The 21,117-nt window shown below is 44.4% G+C and overlaps 1 protein-coding gene across 1 annotated transcript; it reads right to left on the bottom strand.

Moving 5' to 3' along the window:
* Window positions 1-427: 427 nt before the first annotated feature.
* On the bottom strand, window positions 428-19,663 carry Tmem14a (transmembrane protein 14A). The gene is made up of 5 exons (XM_075980641.1): window positions 19,542-19,663; window positions 12,887-12,972; window positions 3,849-3,950; window positions 3,152-3,239; window positions 428-992 (listed from the first exon to the last, which is right to left on the bottom strand). The coding sequence occupies exons 2-5, from the start codon at window positions 12,954-12,956 to the stop codon at window positions 953-955; spliced, it is 300 nt and encodes a 99-aa protein (XP_075836756.1). The 5' UTR covers window positions 12,957-12,972; window positions 19,542-19,663; the 3' UTR covers window positions 428-952.
* Window positions 19,664-21,117: the final 1,454 nt, after the last annotated feature.

Below are 21,117 nucleotides of genomic sequence, written 5' to 3'. Positions count from 1 at the left end.
TGGTATATGATATTTATCTAAAAAATAGTCCATTTCTTTTATATTTTCCAATTTTGTGGAGTACAGGCTTTTGTAGTAAGACCTGTTCTTAAAATGGCCTGGTGAGGCCTGGCAGGAGTTGTGAACACCTTTAATCCCAGCACTAGGGAGACAGAGGCAGGTGGATCTCTACAAGAGGTAGTTCCAGGACAGGCTCCCAAAGCTACAGAGAAACCCTGTCTCCAAAAAAAAAAAAAAAAAAAAAAACAAAAAAACAAACAAATGGACTGGTGATAAGACATGGATGTGGAAGTGAGGGAGATGCTCCTGCAAAGTACAGAGAGCTGGTGCAAATCTTCCCTTGACATCCTTTTCACTAGTAATAAAACATATAAATGTCAATGATGACTGAGTTTCTAGTAAAGGACATAAAAATGAATAAAAAGGCTTAAGATAAAATGTATTTTATTTGAATACTGAATGCATTCTGTTACGACACTGATGAGTTGAGAACGGAATTCCTTCGAGGCAAAAAGCCCTCACAACAATACAAATAAAATCGCTAATGCATCAAGTGACATACAAATCATCAACATTCTGTGGTTCACTCCAGGGACCCCATGACATACATGACAAGTTGCCGTTCATCTTATTTGAGCCATAAGAGCTTGGAACTCTCAAGAGCAGAAAACAGCGGGCGCCCAAATTCCACCCACAAGATGAGACAAAGCAAATGACCACATAACAACCCATTAAAGACCAGGGTTAACAAAAAGAAACAGCTGAAACTTGTGCTTTAAATGAAAAAGGGGAGGGCAAGCAAATATTGCCAATTAGTTTTTAAATTTCGGGTGACACCATATTTTCATTTCAGGGTAAGAAATTTACCACCTATTTAAACTGATCTTTTGAATGCAAGAAGCTGCTCTGCCGGGTACAGTAGAATGAGGTGGGCTCTTTGCTTCTCTGGGTGCTAAAGCAACAGCAGGACCAGTCTCAGGATCATCACGAGGCTGCATAAATACAAAAGGAAGAAAGATGAAGGCCACTCTGATGGACAGGACAATCATGTACTCCCTATCATTCTGTTCCTATGCTGTGGCCTTTGGGAGCTCCACAGCCTTCCTTAGAGCAGAGGGGGAGTTTATTTTTCCTATTTTCTAACTTAAAAACATTCCCTGAACAGATGAGTGAAATCAAACCCACTGTTCTGAAAACCTTGGATGGGGGATTAAGAGAAAAAAGTCAGGAGAAATGAAAACTTCCAAAAGCTACCCAAGAAAGTGACTGGAAAAGAAAGTCAAGGGTGCTGGAGAGACGGTTCAGCAGTTAAGAGCATTGGCTGCTCTTCCAGAGGACCAGAGCTCAGTCTGCATCCATGGCAGGTGATCCTAATAATAAATGACATGAAACTCTAGCCCCAAGGGGTCTGATGACCTTTTCCGACCTCTGTGATCACCTGCACACACATGACATACACACTCATGTGTGTGCACATGTATACACATCCAGACAAAGAGAAAAAGACAAATCTATTCACAAAAAGAAAATGGAACAAGGAGTAATTAATTCAGTGGGAGTATGTTTTTTTTTTTTTTTTAAAGAATATCAGGTACATTCAATCGCCCATAATCCTTTCTTCATCACTAACTCCCACTTTTGATCCTTTCCAGCATCAAACACCATCTTCATGTCAGGGACACAGTTAGAAAGATGCCTTTGGCACTCCCCCCCCCCCCCCAAATAAAAACCACCACACTAGAGAATTACAGAGCCACTCTAGAAAATTCAACAGCAACACAAGTGCAGGAAGCTACTCAGGAGGCTTTAACCCAGGGCTAAATACTACTGATCCTTTGAAGTACTTCCTTCTTGTCTTGCTTTTTGCCATAGACATCTTTAAACACTGGGTCAAACTGTATTTGCTGTGTTTTCATCCTGTTTGTATATCTTATTATGACATTATTAATTCCCAGTGACGGCAAATAGTTTTCAATCATGATATGCAAATGCCTGCTTAATAGTCCTTAAATAGATAAAAATATTTACATTTATTTTCTGGTGAATTTTCGGCTCGACTATTTTCTATTAGAAATACAGTCCGAGTAAACATTAGGCTTTCCATGCTCCTTTGAAATAATTTCTGAGAAATGAAAATGTGTTCCAAAGGAAGGCCATGTTTATGGTTTTCAACACTCAAGGACAGCTTCCAGGCGGAATTAGACACATTTTCCCTATATTTTAATTGATAATCTGCTTAAGTTCATGGACGGAACCACAGGATCAGGGCTGGGATGCAGCTCAGTGGCAGAGCGCGTGCCTGGCATGTGCCAGGCCCTGGGTTCGGTCCTCAGCATTGAAAGAGCTGCCGTCCCTAACTAACAGCTAGTGGTGGGTGAGAAGTCTTCCCCACAGGAGCATGCAGAACACTTGGTCTCCAGCTGGAGGCGCTGTTTGCGAAGGCAATGGCACCTCTAGGAAGAGAAAGCTGGTTGAAGGCAGTATGTTACCAAGGTGTGGGCTTTGAGATTTTTTAGCCTGGCCCTCTTCCTTTTCTCTCTGTGTACACAGAATATGGTCACGTCACTTCCAAATTCCGAGACCCCTGTGGAACACGCTAACACGATGAACAGCGTCCTGTGGAACACGCTAACATGATGAACAGCGTCCTGTGGAACACGCTAACATGATGAACAGCGTCTCCTGTGGAACACGCTAACATGATGAACAGCGTCCTGTGGAACACGCTAACATGATGAACAGCGTCCCCTGTGGAACACGCTAACATGATGAACAGCGTCCTGTGGAACACGCTAACATGATGAACAGCGTCCTGTGGAACATGCTAACATGATGAACAGCGTCTCCTGTGGAACACGCTAACATGATGAACAGCGTCCCCTGTGGAACACGCTAACATGATGAACAGCGTCCTGTGGAACATGCTAACATGATGAACAGCGTCCTGTGGAACACGCTAACATGATGAACAGCGTCCTGTGGAACATGCTAACATGATGAACAGCTATCTCTCCACCCCCATTGAAAATGAATTCTTCACAAAATTCACCACACTTTAGCAAGACTGGGCACATTTAGGAGGTATTGCTGTAGCCTGTCATCACTCTGAAACACTGTAGAGGAAAGCACAGATCAGAAGAAAGGTTCTCACCTTACGCCTGCAACTAGCCCAGCAGGCATTATTTTCTTGGATCTCTTGAATCTCACACCCATTATGGTGGCCAGGAAGAAAGCTGTAACTGAAACCCAAATACCGTGAATTAGAATTTTAAACATTATCAATGTTTGCTAGTGAAAAAACTAAAACCAGGTACCCCGAGGATTAAACAACAGGCATTCTCCTGCTGTGCCCAGGGGAAGAAATACCCTATGTCAGCAAGTAAAAGTACTGTTCTTTAGATAATCTTAAGACATAGCTGTGCATACAAGCTATCGGTGCACTAAACAATTCTGATTTAATTTCTTGCGACACATGTTATATAGAATGAGGTGAAGTCGGGCAGTGGTGGTGTATGCTTTTAATCCCAGGACTAGGGAGGCAGAGGCAAGCAGAACTCTGTGAGTTCAAGGCCAGCCTGGTCTACAAGAGCTAGTTACAGGACAGCTAGGAATATCACACAGAGAATCTCTGTCGGGGGAGAGCAAAGAAATGAAGTGGAAGGTTAGGCCATCAGTACTATCAGTTTGAACAGTTTCTGTCTAGAATGCAACAAGAATTATGTTCAGTCTTGACACAGACTCATGGACACTTAACTTTGACAGTTCATTTGCTAGTACGCCTGGTACAAAGTGTGAAGGTAACATCTTCCAGGTTGAATCTCTGTAACTGCAGAAAACATATCACTTACACAATGACACTTTGACATCCCGTTTGTCATTTGAGACACGGTAGGCTCCATACCCAGCCAAAACTCCAACAGAAAGACCAGCAATCAAAGATGGAACGCCACCTGTGGGAGGAGAGAGACAGAGAGGAGGATACATGAGCTGGATACACAACTCAGCAGTTAGTAGGAAGCACTGCTCTTGCATGGCCTCCTAGGGCTCTTGCTTTCATGCATACATAGCCACACATACACACAGTTAAAAATAATGAAAATATGTCTTTTTTTTTTTTTTTTAAATATTTATTTATTTACTATGTATACAATATTCTGTCTGTGTGTATGCCTGCTGGCCAGAAGAGGGCACCAGACCCCATTACAGATGGTTGTGAGCCACCATGTGGTTGCTGGGAATTGAACTCAGGACCTTTGGTAGAGTAGGCAATGCTCTTAACCTCTGAGCCATCTCTCCAGCCCCGAAAATATGTCTTTTTAAATACAGCCAGGTGTTGTGGCACACGCCTTTTAACTCTATGATTTTGAGGTCTATACAGAGTTTCAGGATGGCCAGGACTAGATACAGAGATCTGGCCTAAAAAGAGAGCAAAAGGGAAAGAAAAGAAAAAAGAGGCAAATACTAAAGAGAGAGAGAGAGAACCTGAAAAATGAAAGGAATTCACGTGGGTCTCTGCCTCTGCCTCCATCAGTTTCTGGATGAAGGCTCCATGATGAAATTTAAGATATTAATCAGTCTGACTGTAGGGCAAGTCAAGATTGGGCCCCCTCTCCTCCATAGCTTAGGGTCTTAGCTGGAGTCAGCCTTGTGGATTCCTGGGAATTTCTCTAGAGTCAGATTTCTGCTATCCTATAATAGCTCCTTCAATCAAAATATCTCTTTCCTTGCTCTCATCTCTGTCCTTCCTCCATCTTGACTATCCCACTCCCTCAAATTCTTCTCACCCCTGCCCTTTTCCCCTTCTCTTCCCCTTCCACCATCCCTTCTCCCCTTTACCCCCATGCTCCCAATTTTGTCAGGCAATCTTGTCTGTTTCCAATTTCCAGGTGAGTCTATATATGTTTTTCTTTGGGTTCACCTTATTACTTTGCTTCTCTAGGATTATGAACTACAGGTTCAATGTCCTTTGTTTATAGCTAGTATCCATTTATGAATGAGTACATACCACATTCATCTTGCTGAGTATGGGTTACCTCACTCAGAATAGTGTTTTCTAATTCCATTTATTTGCATGCAAAATTCAAGATGTCATTGTTTTTTTTTTTACAACTGAGTATTACTCTAATGTGTAAATATACCACATCTTCTTTATCCATTCTTCAGTTGAGTGGGAATTACAAATAATGCTGCTATGAACATAGTTCAACAAATGCTTTTGTAGTATGGTTGAGCATATTTTGAGTATATGCCCAACAGTGGAATTGCTGGGTCCTGAGATAGGTTGATTCCCAATTCTCCGAGAAACTGAAATACTGTCATGTTAGTTAGGTTTTCTAGATGTACAGAGATATATTTCAGATGGATAGCAATTCTTTCAAAGATCTTCAGAATATGGTGTTTAAGAACTTAGGAGTTGGTCCCCAGATCATTGGGCTACCAGGTGGCCCTGTTTAGATGCTGAGGAGTTCCATCTGGATGGGTGAGTGTGTGCTATCCAGGGGCGAATTGTCCCGGAAGAGAGCACAAACCCCCCTCCCCCAGCTCCTTCTGCAGGGCTGTCTTTCTTATGCATGACCCAGCCCCCCCCCCAGCCCCCCCCCCCAACCCTACCCTGCTGTATGCTAGGACCAGTGCTCAAGAACAGTTTTAAGTTCCTACACTAAGGCTACCCACCCAGAGCGGTGAGTGCCTGCCTACCGGCAGGGCTCAAGGTCCCCTGTAAGGGAGCCCAGGCACCTTCAGCTTGTGCTCCAGGGCCTCCTGTGCTCTCCTGGACCCCGCCCTGCCTGCCATGTTCTTCCTTTTGTCCCCGGATCATTGGGCTACCAGGCGGCCCTGTTTAGGTGCTGAGGAGTTCCATCTGGACAGGTGAGTGTGTGCTATCCAGGGGCGGATTGTCCCGGAAGAGAGCACAAACCCCCTCCCCCAGCTCCTTCTGCAGGGCTGTCTTTCTTACACACGAGCCCCCCCCCCCCCCAGCCTACGTTTTCTGCAAGGTCCTTTGCTCAGGAACAGTTTTCTGCTCCTACACTAAGGCTACTCACCCAGAGCGATGAGTGCCTGCCTACCGGGCAGGCCTCAAGGACGCCCTAAAGGGAGCATGCGCACCTTCAGCTTGTGCGGCAGGGTCTCCTGTGTTCTACTCATCCCCGCCCTGCCCCCCAATTCCCCTTTTTGTCTGCGGGTCATTGGACTACCAGGCGTCCATGTTTTGGTGCTGAGGAGTTCCATCTGAATGGGACAGTTCCTGCTTCTACACTGAAGAGATACACCCAGAGAATCAGTCACAGCAAAGACTGGACCAAGACACCAGGCCTCTCCTGGCTCCATTTGAAGGAAGAGATGGGAAGGCGCCAATGCAAGAATTCCTCCAACAACCTGAAAGGCAACATGACATGACCAGAATCCAGGGATCCCGAAATAAGAAGAATTGTACACCCTACTCCAGAAGAATTAGAAGAAATCGACTCAAAAGTTAATTATATGAAAATAATAGAAGACCTTAAACAGGAGGTGAAAAACTGCCATAAACAATTAGAGATTACAAACAAAAAGGTAGAGGAAATGAATAAATCGCTCAAAGATACCCAAGAAAACCAAGAGAAACAAGAAAAAGCAATCAAACAGGTAAGGGAAGCGGTTCAAGACTTGAAGAATAAAATGGAAGTAATGAAGAAAACACAAACAGAGGGAAGAATGGAGATGGAAAATCTGGGTAAATGAACAGGAACTACAGAGACAAGCACTACCAACAGATTACAAGAGATAGAAGAAAGAATGTCAGACACTGAAGATACCATAGAGAAAATAAACACACTGATCAAAATAAACAGCAAAACCAACAAATTCTCATCACAAAACATTCTGGGACACAATAAAAAGACCAAACCTACAAATAATTGGGATAGAAGAAGGAGAAGAAGTACAGCTCAATGGTCCAGAAAATATATTTAATAAAATTATAGAAGAAAACTTTCCCAACCTAAAGAAAGATATTCCTTTGAAGGTTCAAGAAGCATACAGAACACCGAAAAGACTGGACCAAAAAAAAAATCTCCTCGCCATATAATAATCAAAACACAAAACATACAGAATAAAGAAAGAATATTAAGAGCTGCAAAGGAAAAAGGTCAAGTTACTTATATAGGTAAACCTATCAGACTTACACCTGACTTCTCTATGGAAACTATGAAAGCCAGAAGGTCCTGGATAGATGTACTTAAGAAACTAAGAGAACATAGATGCAAGCCCAGACTACTATACCCAGCCAAGCTTTTGTTCACTATCAATGGAGAAAACAAAATTTTCCAGGATAAAAACAAATTTAAACAATATGTAGCCACAAATCCAGCCTTACAGAAAGTAATAGAAGGAAAATCACAAACCAAGGAGTCCAACAATGACCACAATAACTCAAACATCTAGAGACCCTTCACAAGCACAACTCAAAGAAGGGAAACACACAAACTCTACTACTAAAAATGTGACCGGAGTTAACAACCACTGGTCATTAATATCACTTAATGTCAATGGACTCAACTCACCTATAAAAAGGCACAGGCTAAGAGATTGGATACGAAAACGGGATCCAACATTCTGCTGTTTACAAGAAACACACCTCAACCACAAAGACAAGCAACTACTCAGAGTAAAGGGATGGGAAAAGGTTTATCAAGCAAATGGACCTAAGAAACAAGCAGGTGTGGCCATACTAACAAAGTTGACTTCAAACTTAAATCAATCAGAAGAGATGGAGAGGGACATTTTATACTCATAACAGGAACAATTCATCAGGATGAAGTCTCAATCCTGAATATCTATTCCCCTAATATAAAAGCACCCATGTACGTAAAAGAAACATTCCTAAAACTCAAGGCTGCCATCAAACTGCACACACTAATAGTAGGAGACGTCAACACTCCTCTCTCACCAATGGACAGGTCAATCAGACAGAAACCTAACAGAGAAATAAGAGAATTAATGGAGGTAATGAATCAAATGGACTTAACAGACATCTATAGAACATTCCACCCAAATAGGAAAGAATATACCTTCTTCTCTGCAGCTCATGGAACCTTCTCGAAAATTGACCACATACTCGGTAACAAAGCAAACTTCCAGAGTTACAAAAAAATATTCATAACCTCCTGTGTCTTATCAGATCACCATGGATTAAAGTTAGAATTCAACAACAATGCTACCCCCAGAAAGCCTACAAACTCATGGAAACTGAACAGTCAACTACTGAACCACACCTGGATCAAGGAAGAAATTAAGAAAGAAATTAAAGTCTTCCTGGAATTCAATGAAAATAAAGAAATAACCTACTCAAACTTATGGGACACTATGAAATCCGTCCTAAGAGGAAAGTTCATAGTACTAAGTGCCCACTTAAAGAAAACGGAGAAAGCACACATTGGAGACTTAACAGCCCATCTGAAAGCTCTAGAAAAAAAGAAGCAGACTCACCTAGGAGGAGTAGAAGACTGGAAATAATCAAACTGAGGGCGGAAATCAACAAAATAGAAACACAGAAAACAATCCAAAGAATCAATGAAACAAAATGCTGATTCTTGGAGAAAATCAACAAGATTGATAAACCCCTATCCGAACTAATCAAACAGCAGAGAGAATATGCAAATTAATAAGATCAGAAATGAAAATTGGGACATAACCACAGACACAGAGGAAATTCAGAGAATCATTAGATCTTACTACCTGTATGCCACAAAACTGGAAAATGTAAAAGAAATGGACACTTTTTTAGATAAATACCATATACCAAAGTTAAACCAGGACCAGGTGAACGATCTAAATAGACCTGTTAGTAGCGAAGAATTAGAAGCTGTTATCAAAAATCTCCCTTCGAAAAAAAGCCCAGGACCAGATGGTTTCAATACAGAATTCTACCAGAACTTCCAAGAAGAGCTAATACCTATACTCCTTAATGTATTTCACAATATAGAAACAGAAGAGTCATTGCCAAATTCCTTTTATGAAGCTACAGTCACTTTGATACCAAAGCCACACAAAGACTCAACCAAGAAAGAGAATTACAGGCCAATCTCACTGATGAACATCGGCACAAAAATCCTCAACAAAATACTGGCAAACTGTATCCAAGAACACATTAGAAAAATTATCCATTATGATCATGTAGGCTTCATCCCAGAGATGCAGGGCTGGTTCAATATACGAAAATCTATCAATGTAATCCATCGTATAAATAAACTGAAAGAAAAAAACCATATGATCATTTCATTAGATGCTGAAAAAGCTTTTGACAAAATTCAACATCCCTTTATAATAAAAGCCTTGGAGAGATTAGGGATACAAAGGTCATACCTAAATATAATAAAAGCTATTTACAGCAAACCAACAGCTAACATCAAACTAAATGGAGAAAAACTCAAAGCCATCCCACTAAAATCAGGAACACGACAAGGCTGTCCACTCTCTCCATACCTCTTCAATATAGTGCTTGAAGTTTTAGCAATAGCAATAAGACAACATAAGGGGATCAAGGGGATTCGAATTGGAAAGGAAGAAGTTAAACTTTCGTTATTTGCAGATGATATGATAGTGTACATAAGCGACCACAAAAACTCCACCAAAGAACTCCTACAGCTGATAAACACCTTTAGTAATGTGGCCGGATACAAGATCAACTCCAAAAAATCCGTTGCCTTCCTATACACTATGGATAAGGAAGCAGAGAGGGAAATCAGAGAAGCATCACCTTTCACGATAGTCACAAATAGCATAAAATACCTTGGGGTAACTCTGACCAAGGAAGTGAAAGATCTATTTGACAAGAACTTTAAGGCATTGAAGAAAGAAATTGAAGAGGATACCAGAAAATGGAAGGATCTCCCAAGCTTGCTCTTGCATTGGGAGGATCAACGTAGTAAAAATGGCAATTCTACCAAAGGCAATTTATAGACTCAATGCAATCCCCATCAAGGTCCCATCAAAATTCTTCACAGATCTTGAGAGGACAATAATCAACTTTATATGGAAAAACAAAAAACCCAGGATAGCCAAAACAATCTTATACAATAAAGGAACTTCTGGAGGCATTACCATCCCTGACTTCAAACTCTATTACAGAGCTACAGTAATGAAAACAGTTTGGTATTGGCATAAAAACAGAGAAGTCGACCAATGGAATCGAATAGAAGACGCTGACATTAACCCACATACATATGAACACCTGATTTTCGATAAAGGAGCTAAAAGTATACAATGGAAAAAAGAGAGCATCTTCAACAAATGGTGCTGGCAAAACTAGATGTCAATCTGTAGAAGAATGAAAATAGATCAATATCTATCACCATGCACAAAACTCAAGTCCAAATGGATTAAAGACCTCACTATCAGTTCGAACACACTGAACCTGATAGAAGAGAAACTGGGAAGTACCCTAAAACATATGGGCACAGGCGATCGCTTCCTAGGTATAACCCCAGCAGCACAGACATTAAGGGCAACATTGAATAAATGGGACCTACTGAAACTGAGAAGCTTCTGTAAAGCAAAGGACACTGTCACTAAGACAAAAAGGCAACCCACTGATTGGGAGAAGATCTTCACCAACCCCGCAACAGACAAAGGTCTGATCTCCAAAATATATAAAGAACTCAAGAAACTAGACTTTAAAATGCTAATTAACCCAATTAAAAAATGGGGCACTGATCTGAACAGAGAATTCTCAACAGAAGAAGTTCAAATGGCCAAAAGACACTTAAGGTCATGCTCAACCTCCTTAGCGATCAGGGAAATGCAAATCAAAACAGCTTTGAGATATCATCTTACACCTGTCAGAATGGCTAAAATCAAAAACACCAATGATAGCCTTTGCTGGAGAGGCTTTGGAGAAAGGGGTACCCTCATCCATTGCTGGTGGGAGCACAACCTTGTGCAACCAGTTTGGAAAGCAGTGTGGTGGTTTCTCAGGAAATTTGGGATCAACCTACCACTGGACCCAGCAACACCACTCTTGGGAATATACCCAAGAGATGCCCGATCCTATGACAAAGGCATTTGTTCAACTATGTTCATAGCAGCATTATTTGTAATAGCCAGAACCTGGAAACAACCTAGATGTCCTTCAGTGGAAGAATGGATGAAGAAAGTGTGGAATATATACACATTAGAGTACTACGCTGCGGTAAAAAACAATGACTTCTCAAATTTTGCATGCAAATGGATGGAAATATACAACACTATCCTGAGTGAGGTTACCCAGACCCAAAAAGATGAACATGGGATGTACTCACTCATAATTGGTTTCTAGCCATAAATAAAGGTCATTGAGTCTATAATTTGATATCCTAAAGAAGCTAAATAAGAAGGTGAACCCAAAGAAATTCATATAGCTATCCTCCTGGTTATGGGAAGTAGACAAGATTGCTGGGCAAAAAATTGGGATCTTGGGGGTTGGGTGGGAGGAGGGTAAGGGGAGATGGGGAGAGAAAAGTGAGAAGGGGAGGATGGGGGGAACTTAGGGGAACGGGATGATTGGGATAAAGGAAGGTTGGATAGGGGAGCAGGGAAGCACATATCTTAATTAAGGGAGCTATCTTAGGGTTGGCAAGAGACTTGGACCTAGAGGGTCTCCCAGGTGCCCAGGGTGATGTCCCCAGTTAGTTCCTGGGGCAGCTGAGGATAGGGAACCTGAAATGACCCTATCCTACAGCCATACTGATGAATATCTTGCATATCACCATAGAACCTTCATCTGGCGATGGATGGAGATAGAGACAGAGACCCACTATGGAGCACTGGACTGAGCTCCCAATGTCCTAATGAGGAGCAGAAGGAGGGAGAACATGAGCAAAGAAGTCAGGACCACAAGGGGTGCATCCACCCATGGAGACAGTGGGGCTGATCTATTGGGAGCTCACCAAGGCCAGCTGGACTGTGACTGAAAAAGCATGGGATAAAACCGGACTCTCTGAATATGGCGGACAATGAGGGCTGCTGAGAAGCCAAGGACAATGGCACTGGGTTTCGATCCTACTTCATGTTCTGGCTTTGTGGAAGCCTAGCCAGTTTGGATGTTCACCTTCCTAGACCAGGATGGAGGGGGGAGGACTTTGGACTTTCCACAGGGTAGGGAACCCTGACTGCTCTTCAGACTGGAGAGGGAGGGGGAGAGGAGTAGGGGAAGGGGGAGAGGAGTGGGGAAATGGGGAGAGGAGTGGGGGGAGGGGAAGGGAAATGGGAGGCTGGGAGGAGGCGGAAATTTTTTTTTCAGTTAAAAAAAAAAGAACTTAGGAGTTTTCATGACATGAGACACATCTGCTCCTGGCAACATCAATTATTTCAAGAGGATAATGGGCATTGAAGAGGCTCCTCATGGAGTTTTCTAGCCATTTGGGCCAGAAATTGTTCTTCCCTGGATTCCTTAATGTTATGCTTTATGAACTGGACAGACAGGACCCACGGAAAAATAACTGCTGAAATCTCAGTCACCGTAAAAACATCTACAGCTCCTTGTGCTACTCACACATATTCATGAGATCCTTGTACAGCAACCATCTCCTCACAACAGCCACCAATTCCCGACTACAGCCACCGACTAACCACTTCTGCCACTGCTCCCCACTACAGACATAACTCCCCACTATAGCCACTGACACCCCACTAGAGTTACCTGCTCCCCATTACAGCCATCAATGCTGTACTTAAGTCATCAACTCCCCACTACAGCCACCGACTCCTTTGTTGAATTTGGGCAGGACATATTGGTGCAGCACTTGGCAGATCAGTAGTAAGTGTGAAGCCAGCCTGTGCTACACGGGACACTGTATCCAAAGTGAGGCAGAGAGGGAGGAAGAGAGGAAGACACGGAGGGAAGGACAAAAGGAAAGTTTTGGCTTACCTCTTCGCTTATATCCCAAAATACTTCCAATTGTCACAAGGGCTGCATAACCAAAACCAATCAGGTCCATTGGTGAGGATTCAAGTCTAAAGAAAGGGTGAGGGGCATATTATATAGCGTTCTGGAGAAGAAATGTATATACCCATGATAGGTATCCCTCAAATGGGATTTCTCTGGCCCACCACAGAAAGGAAGTTCTATCTTCTCTCTTGTACCACCCAGCTACTCTCCCTCATCTCATCACTCCAAACACGCATCTGCAGTGGGGACACGCTGGCTCATCTGTGTTGCCCTCTTCAAGACCAGCTATACCCTCAGCTGTTTCATTTCTAAATGAGACTTCTGCTCTGGTCAGAAGTCTAGACATCACCACTCCTCCTCGACTCCAGGCCTGCAAGGCCTTTTCCCCTTGCAACATGAGACACAGCCAACACCTGTGCCCATCGTCCTCCGCACCTTCTCCCCGGCCTCTACTCTCAATTACTTCTTCACCGAATCTTGGGACTTTGTCTATACAGAGCTCTGCAGTGCTGGCTTCTGCCTCCTCTAAATGAGGGTTTAGTCTGACCATGTACTTTGTTACCAACATCCCAGCGGCCAAATCATCCACTTGTAGCCAATAGTAAATCACTGTGCATTCTAATGCCCTCCCCCAAAATTCATTGTCCTGTGAATCCTGGGACCAGTACCGCACCCTCAGTGATGGGGAGAAGTTCCAGTGAAACCCTGCCCTCAATCTCCCAAGATGCAACAGAAGAGAGATGGCCCCAGGGGATAAGGAATCAGCCTCTAGTGCAGAGGTTCCCAACCTGTGGGCTGTAATGCTTTTGGGGGTCGGGTGACCCTTTGACATGGTCACCTAAGATCATCTCCATATCAGATATTTACATTACGATTCACAACAGCAGAAAATTACAGTTACAGAACAGCAATGAATATAATAGGAGGTTGGGGTCCCCACAAGATAAGGAACTGTACTAAAGGTCTCAGCATTAGGAAGGTCGAGATCCACTGCTCTAAGTGGCTGTGGATCCATAGGTCAGGCCCCTTCAATTCCCCATGTCCCCAAAGTGAGGGATGTAGATGAGATGTAGTTCTTCAGCTGCTTAAAGTCTACATTGACTATTGACTTTTTAAATAATATTTTTATTATTTCTTTGAGAATTCCATATAATGTATTTTTAACCTTCTCTTACCTCCCCCAAGTCTTCCCAGATCCACCACACTTTGTGCTTTCTCTTTCTTTCCCACAAAGTCCAATTGGTGTTTCTAAAATGCTCTTGGGTGTGAAGCCTAGACAGTGTCAGACCTGCCAGGGGGTCATCCACTTAGGAAACTGACCCTCCCTCCAACACAACAACCAAATGCTAAGAGCTCCTCAGGTGACACTGGACTTGTGTCCCTCTCCCCATCTCCGTGCTGGCATTTGTCGGGCTGGAGCTTGCACGGGCCTTGTGCACACTGTGAGAATCGATGTGAGTTCACACGCGCCCTGCTGTGGCCTTGTGCACGCTGTGAGAATCGATGTGAGTTCACACGCGCCCTGCTGTGGCCTTGTGCACACTGTGAGAATCGATGTGAGTTCACACGCGCCCTGCTGTGGCCTTGTGCACGCTGTGAGAATCGATGTGAGTTCACACGCACCCTGCTGTGGCCTTGTGCACGCTGTGAGAATCGATGTGGGTTCACAAGCGCCCTGCTGTGGCCTTGTGCACACTGTGAGAATCGATGTGAGTTCACACGCGCTGTGGCCTTGTGCACGCTGTGAGAATCGATGTGAGTTCACACGCGCCCTGCTGTGGCCTTGTGCACGCTGTGAGAATCGATGTGAGTTCACAAGCGTCCTGCTGTGTCTAGAGAACACTGTCAGCATCTACAACCTCTTGCTCCCACAGTCTCTCCACCCCTTCTTCCTGAATGCCTGAACCTGCAGGGAGCGGTAGGACAGGCAGCCCATTCAGTGCTTAGCACAGGTCACATATCCTCGGGATGGTGACCAACTGGGAGTCTTTGTGTTAATCCCTGACTACTGCAGGGAGTTTCTCTGATGAGGACTGAAACCTGCACTAATCTACGGGCACAGCAATAAGATATGAGGAGTCATTGTCACACAGTTCCCATTCAGCAGAGTAATAGCAGTAGGCTCTTCCTAGGACCTAGGACTTATCTAGCCACGGGATCTTTACATTTTTATATTTTTAAAATTTTTATTTCTATTTGTCCATAGGAAAAATACTGATGTTAGTAAATATGAATGTGGTAATGGTGTTTGAGGTTTCCTGTGCATTTGTCTGTGTGTACATATGTAAGAACATGTGTATTCTAATGGGGGAGCTAATCCAGGTCTTCACATACTGCTTTACTACGCAGCTGTATCCCTGGCTCACCTGTGTGTTCCTTCAGATGAACCAGTTCTATGAGACTAACTCAGAATAGGATAGGTGTGAAATTCCTCTCAGAGTCACTTAGTGTCCTGTAAACCAAATGTAGTAGCTCACACCTGTAATCTCAGAGTCCAGGAGGCTGGTTCAGGAGGATTTCCAAGAGTTCAAGACCAACCTCACTACAGTGGGTTCCTGGCCAGTCAGGCTATAGCATGAGATTTTTGCCTCAAAAAACCAAATACACACACACACACACACAAACACACACACACACACGCACGCACACACACACACACAACCATGCACACATGGACACACACACATACAGAGTCACAGTAAAGGAGGCAGCACGGGAAGAACTCCCACACTGACATGAAGAACTAATACAGTAGATGTCATCTGTACCCAAGAAGTGGCATCAAGATGCAAAACTTACAGGAAGGACCTGCATTAAAAAAACATTTGATACCTGAAAAAGAGATAAGATATAATAGGAGGGGCAGGAAACAGCTCGGTGATTAAGAGCACAGCCTACTCTTCCATAATGCTGGGGTTCAATTCCCAGCACCTACAGGGCATCTCATAACTACCTGTAACTCTAGTTATAGGGGCTCAGGAACACTCCTCTAGCCTCCATGGGCACCAGGAATTTCCTCGGACTCCAGACATGCATACAGGCAAAATACCCAAAAACATTAAAAAAAGAAAAGAAAAAAAGAAAAAGAACCCAGAAAACTAGAGAAGAATTGTGATGTGGAAAAAAAATAAAAACAAGGAATGTATAAGCACAGTGCTGAAGTACACACACACACACTGTGTGTGGAAGGTACTGGCTGGGGTGTAGTGGCATATGCCTTAAATCCCGGGCAGGATCAATGTGAGTTTGAAGCGAGCCTGAACTACACCATGTGTTCTAGGCCATCCAGTGCTGCATGAACTGCCATGTGGGAGTGGGGAATACATAACTAATTAAACTTTTAAAAACTAAACAAATAAACAAATGGAAAACTTAAAAAGAAACAGTTAGAGGGGCCATGGGAAATACAATTCTGAGTGACTAGTATTTGATTCCACAGCATCCCAGTCAATCACTGTGCGGATTTAGGAGGGAAGTGCTACCATGTCTTTCCCAAGTGAGGAAACAGGCACAGGGAAGGCAAGCAATGTCCAAACCACACAGAGCCAAGATTTGGGGCCCACGGATGTCTTGGTGTTGGAAACAATGCCATAGCATCCCTAAGAACTGAGTCACTGGGCTGAACAAGGTGGAGGCAGAGGAAGGGATGTGCTTCAGAGTTCTCCCCCATAGATTCTGATCCTGAATGGCCCCACACCTGTGAGCACAGCGCATCATCCACCTGGTGACTCACGCCTTTCTGCCCCGTGCACAGCGCACAGTGAGTCCTCCCTAGCACTATGTAGGGATGAGCCACACTGGACCACACACCTGGGCATCAAGCTGATCCCAAGACTTACAGGCTGTGTAAAGTCAGGTGCATCCTCAACTGCTCTGTAATCCCATTTCTTCATTTGCACAGAAGGAAACTAGAAATGTCTAGCTCCCATGGCTACTTAAAAAATGAATTCAACCTCCTGAATAGTCCCTGGCACACACTGAGCATTCAATGCATATTAGCTGTTCTAAGCACAAAAAGACAAATCCGTGTGTTCTCACTTACACGTGGAAGCTAAGAAGTTACCAGAGCTTGGGAATGGAGTCGGGAGGGAGAGGTTAGCAGTACAGAGTGTAGCTGTCAAGGAGAAACAGCTTGGGATATCCTTCAGCACAGTGAAATAGCTGTGGTTGGCCACAGATTCCTCAATAGCTAGTATACAGGACTATCCTGGATGGTCCCAGCATAAAATAATAAATATCTGAGGTAATAGCTATGCCAATTGCTCTAAACTGTTGATAAAACATTAAATATATGATATTGAAATGCCATAGTCTATCCCATAAATGTGTACAACTATTATGTGCCAATTAAAAATAAAAGTATATTTTGAAACAAATATTAGCTTGCAGTAATAGTAGTCTTTCATTTTTACTCCTATTTTTAAGGGTCATTATTGTTTCAGCACACAAGAGACCAACTGTCATGTGGACATTCAATAAAGCATATTTAAACTCCTTCCCTTTCAACAAGTATTTATTATCTCTGTAGGAAGTAGGAAGCAGTTTCGGAAAGGTTGGGGACACAAGCTTGTGGACAGTACAACAGAGCAGCGAAAAGCCGATGGTGAGGAGCCCGAGATGTCAGGCTTCTGGTGGGCACTGGAGCCCAAGGAAGGATGTCCAGGAGAGGCAAGGTCCCAGCTGAGATCTTGCGGGAAAGCAGGAATAAGCACAGCGAGCAAGTGTTCCAGGCGGATGAATGAACGCGTGCAAAGGCTTCCGGGAGTGGGGACCGAAGGCTTGCTTGCAAATAAGATGAAATTCAGAGGGTGGAGGAAGGTTGGGGATCGCTTGGCAAAGAATCTGAGCTCTGCTTCCAGCACCCACGGGTGGGCAGCTCACAACTGCCTGTAACCCTAGGTCCAGGGGATCTAATGACCTCCTTTGAACTCCGAGGGCAAGTACACTCATGCGCACAAACTCATCCAGAGACTCACATAAGTAATAAAGCAAATCTTAAAAATGGAAACAAATGGACTGTGAGAAGTGCACCTGTTCAGAAATCTCACCCTGCACTCAGCAGCCCTGCAAAGGGCGTCTGTGGCTCCTGACCTAAGGCCGGCGAAGGGTTAAATGAGCAAAGCCTTGCAATCTGACTGAAAGCCTATCCAGTGTTTCCTAGCTGTGGTAGTGGAACCTAAGAAAGGCAGGGGCATACGTTAGGAGCTGATGCAGTAAACTAATCAGTCGATGAGAGTGATCCACCCTGCAGAAACGACAAGGGCGGTGGAGAAACGTGGATGAACTTGAGAGATCCAGCAGTTAGAACTGGCGAACCGGAGGTGGGGCCAGAAAGGCAGGGAAGCTGCAAGGTTGGCTCCTACAGATCACTGGCCTGGACCTCTCGGAGATGTGGGGGTGGGAAGCCTTGATGCTTGTCCCTGAGTCAGAGCCCTGGGGCAGTAGCAAATGTGTGTGAGGCGCGGGCATTTGGAATATAGGCTGAGGTGTCCAACAGCCAGGAAGACACTCTGATTTAGATATCTGGAGCTGAAAAGACAGCTCCTTTATCATTGGATAATATTACGGACTTGGTTTTTCTTCAGGTGTGAAAAGTAGATTCATCTTCTTCCTGAGCACCCCAAATCTGCTCCTGTGATCCTCTCTTAGACATAAATCCTTTAATTTGGTATAAAACCGCCAATGGTGTGGTGCTTGTCCAAAATTCTCTTTTCTAGGTCAGTCAAGTTCTCTGAGGGCAAAGCCACACTTGCATCCATTGCTGACTTGCACACAGACAGCACCAAGCTCACTGCCATGAATAAATGAATGACTTGATGGCTCGAACACACAATGAGCTGAAATTATCACATGCAGTGCCCCCCCCCCCCCCCCCACTGTCGGGAATCCAACAGTTCCTTCATCTCCACACAGAACTCATCATTGCCCTAACGAAGGCTAAAGGAAATTCATTCCCAACCTATGCACACTGAGAAAATGCACACGTCAATCATATTTCTTGCTTCTTCCCCATGGCAGAGGCCACTTGTCCCCACCACAACCAAGCATTAAGGCAGAGGCTGTAGGAACAGGAAAGGAATGGGGTGTGGCTGGAAGACAGAGGCACGTTCACTGCATGTTCCTGAAACAGAGAGGAGGCCAAAGAGCATCCTGGACGCAATGCACCTAAATGGTTTACTGCTCGGCAAACAAAGCCAAAGGACAAATCCCTGCCTTGCCCAGTATCAAGTTCTCCAAGGTCTGGCCACTATGAGATCTGTACATAAATACACACAAAGCGTTTTCCCATAAAAACAAAACCACTGCCTAACTTGAGCTATGTAGGCATGAAAGTCATTTTTGAAAGAAGTTTGGCTGAACCATACCGACCACCATAGCCCACCCCTGGGGAGGCAGAAGGTAAAATAAGTGCTATACTTAGGGCCCCAGGAAGGCAGAATTCAGGAAATTGACAGCATGAGGACAGGAGAGATCTCTGGAAGGGCAGCCTCCATCTCTCCGTCCACAGGCCCTCTGAAGTTTTTCTTAGTGCGGAGATTGAGAGATTGAAGGAGAGGGCGCATGCTCCCCAAAGACCTGTCTATTCCCCCAGTTGCAAGGAAACTTCCATTTATGAGATGGATGCATGGCTCACCTGCAGCCCTGAGCCGCTGCTGCAGCTGGAGAAGGAAAAAGGCGGGGATGCGCAAGCGCGGTACTTCATCCCGGAAGCAGTTTCCGAGCCTGCGCATTCCTTCACCGATTACTACCTTAGTGGGCAAAGAGGCGTCCTCCCAGGAGCTGCTGCAACCCGTCGTCCCTGATCCCACACCCTCCTGCTTTCCGATGCCCAGAAGCGGAGAGAGCTGCTGTAGGGCTGCGGGAACCGAGACCCTGGGAACTTGCTTGTCACCTGGGATTCCTGGGACCCAGAGCTCAGGGCTGGAGTCTGCTGCCCTCTCCCGGCCGGGCCGACTCCTGGGTTTGACTGGGATCCCCAGATGAACTAAGAGGGTTTTGTTTTTTGTTTTTTTTTTGTTTTTTTTGGAAGCCAGGGAATGTACTGTTTATAAATTGTTTCTGTTTTCAGTAGAGGAGCTGACGTTCCAAAATGTGAAGTAGGATGTCCAAAGAATTCAAGTTGGTCTGGGTTGAAGCCTGAGTTCCCTCTAGGGATCCGAGATCCATCTAGGATCTGACAGATGTGGGCGTGACATCAAGATCCTGGGCTGTGAGACCAGGGCTGCCAGCCTTAGATGTCCGGGAAGAATGGTACACAACGCCAGAGCTGGAAAATATTTTGAGTCTTTGAGTTCAGAGGAACCAGTCCCAGAAAAGAGTCTTAAGTTGACGGGAAACCGTCCCTCTTGGTAAATTCTCATGCTACTCCGCTTTTGCTCTCTAGGCTGAAAATGGTAACTAGGCCAACCCTCTGCTCTCTATTCTACAGCAGCAGTCGGGTACTGAGGGGGGGACTCCAGGATTCTGTGGTGTTAGGAATAACAGAAGGCCCCAGAATGCACAAACGAACCTAACATAAACATTAAACCTTATGCATTAGTTTGCTGAACCTATTCCTTCCACGGTGAGAGAATTTAGGGGAAATAATATGACTGGATTTTGACAACTGGGCCTAGGGCAGCAAGTCACTGGGATGTGAAGGCAGTAGCATCCTGCTGCTTGCCTCTGAGTTCTCTGGGAACTCCTTCCCACCCTGCTGTGTCCACCCTCACCCCAGCCTTCTTGTTCCACAGAACCCTTTCCTTACTCAAAACAAAATGAGGACTTGATAGAGAGCTTTATTATGTCCGTGACATGATTTGGGTAAATAATTGTTTCTTTGTTCACACATTATATTTGAAGAGTTTGGTCTTTAAAAAAAATGGCATTTATTGTTGAATTGGAGCACAACCTCTGACTTGCACTCCACCACTTAAACACTCCTCCCCCTGGCTACACCATGACCCCCAGCAGCAGGGCTCAATGGCTCAGACTAGATGCTCTGAAGTTTCTGTTACTAAAGTATCAGGAGACGGTAGCAGCCTCCACAGACTCCTCTTCAGTTATTGTAAATCAACCTCAAAGAACATCGCTCTGTATGCCATTGGGATTGCATGCTGTCAAGTATGTGGATAGGATTGTTCTAGGCCGAGGGAACTTCTCATCTAGGCCCAAGCCATCACCTGCCACTTACTCCAGTCAGTGGTCAGGGTGGAGCCCAGGATGAGGGT

This window comes from Microtus pennsylvanicus, chromosome 7, assembly GCF_037038515.1.
Source record: "Microtus pennsylvanicus isolate mMicPen1 chromosome 7, mMicPen1.hap1, whole genome shotgun sequence".
NCBI lineage: Eukaryota > Metazoa > Chordata > Mammalia > Rodentia > Cricetidae > Microtus > Microtus pennsylvanicus.
This window is presented reverse-complemented; position numbering and strand designations above follow the sequence as displayed.

What these genes read in the sequence shown, in the direction of transcription:
- Tmem14a (XM_075980641.1), bottom strand. Translation starts at nt 12,956, where the DNA reads ATGGACCTGATTGGTTTTGGTTATGCAGCCCTTGTGACAATTGGAAGT. An exon ending in TTTGGGATATAAGCGAAGAG is followed by an intron (nt 3,951 to 12,886) that starts GTAAGCCAAAAC and finishes CTCCTCCCACAG; the next exon opens with GTGGCGTTCCATCTTTGATT. An exon ending in GGGCTAGTTGCAGGCGTAAG is followed by an intron (nt 993 to 3,151) that starts GTGAGAACCTTT and finishes GTATTTATGCAG; the next exon opens with CCTCGTGATGATCCTGAGAC.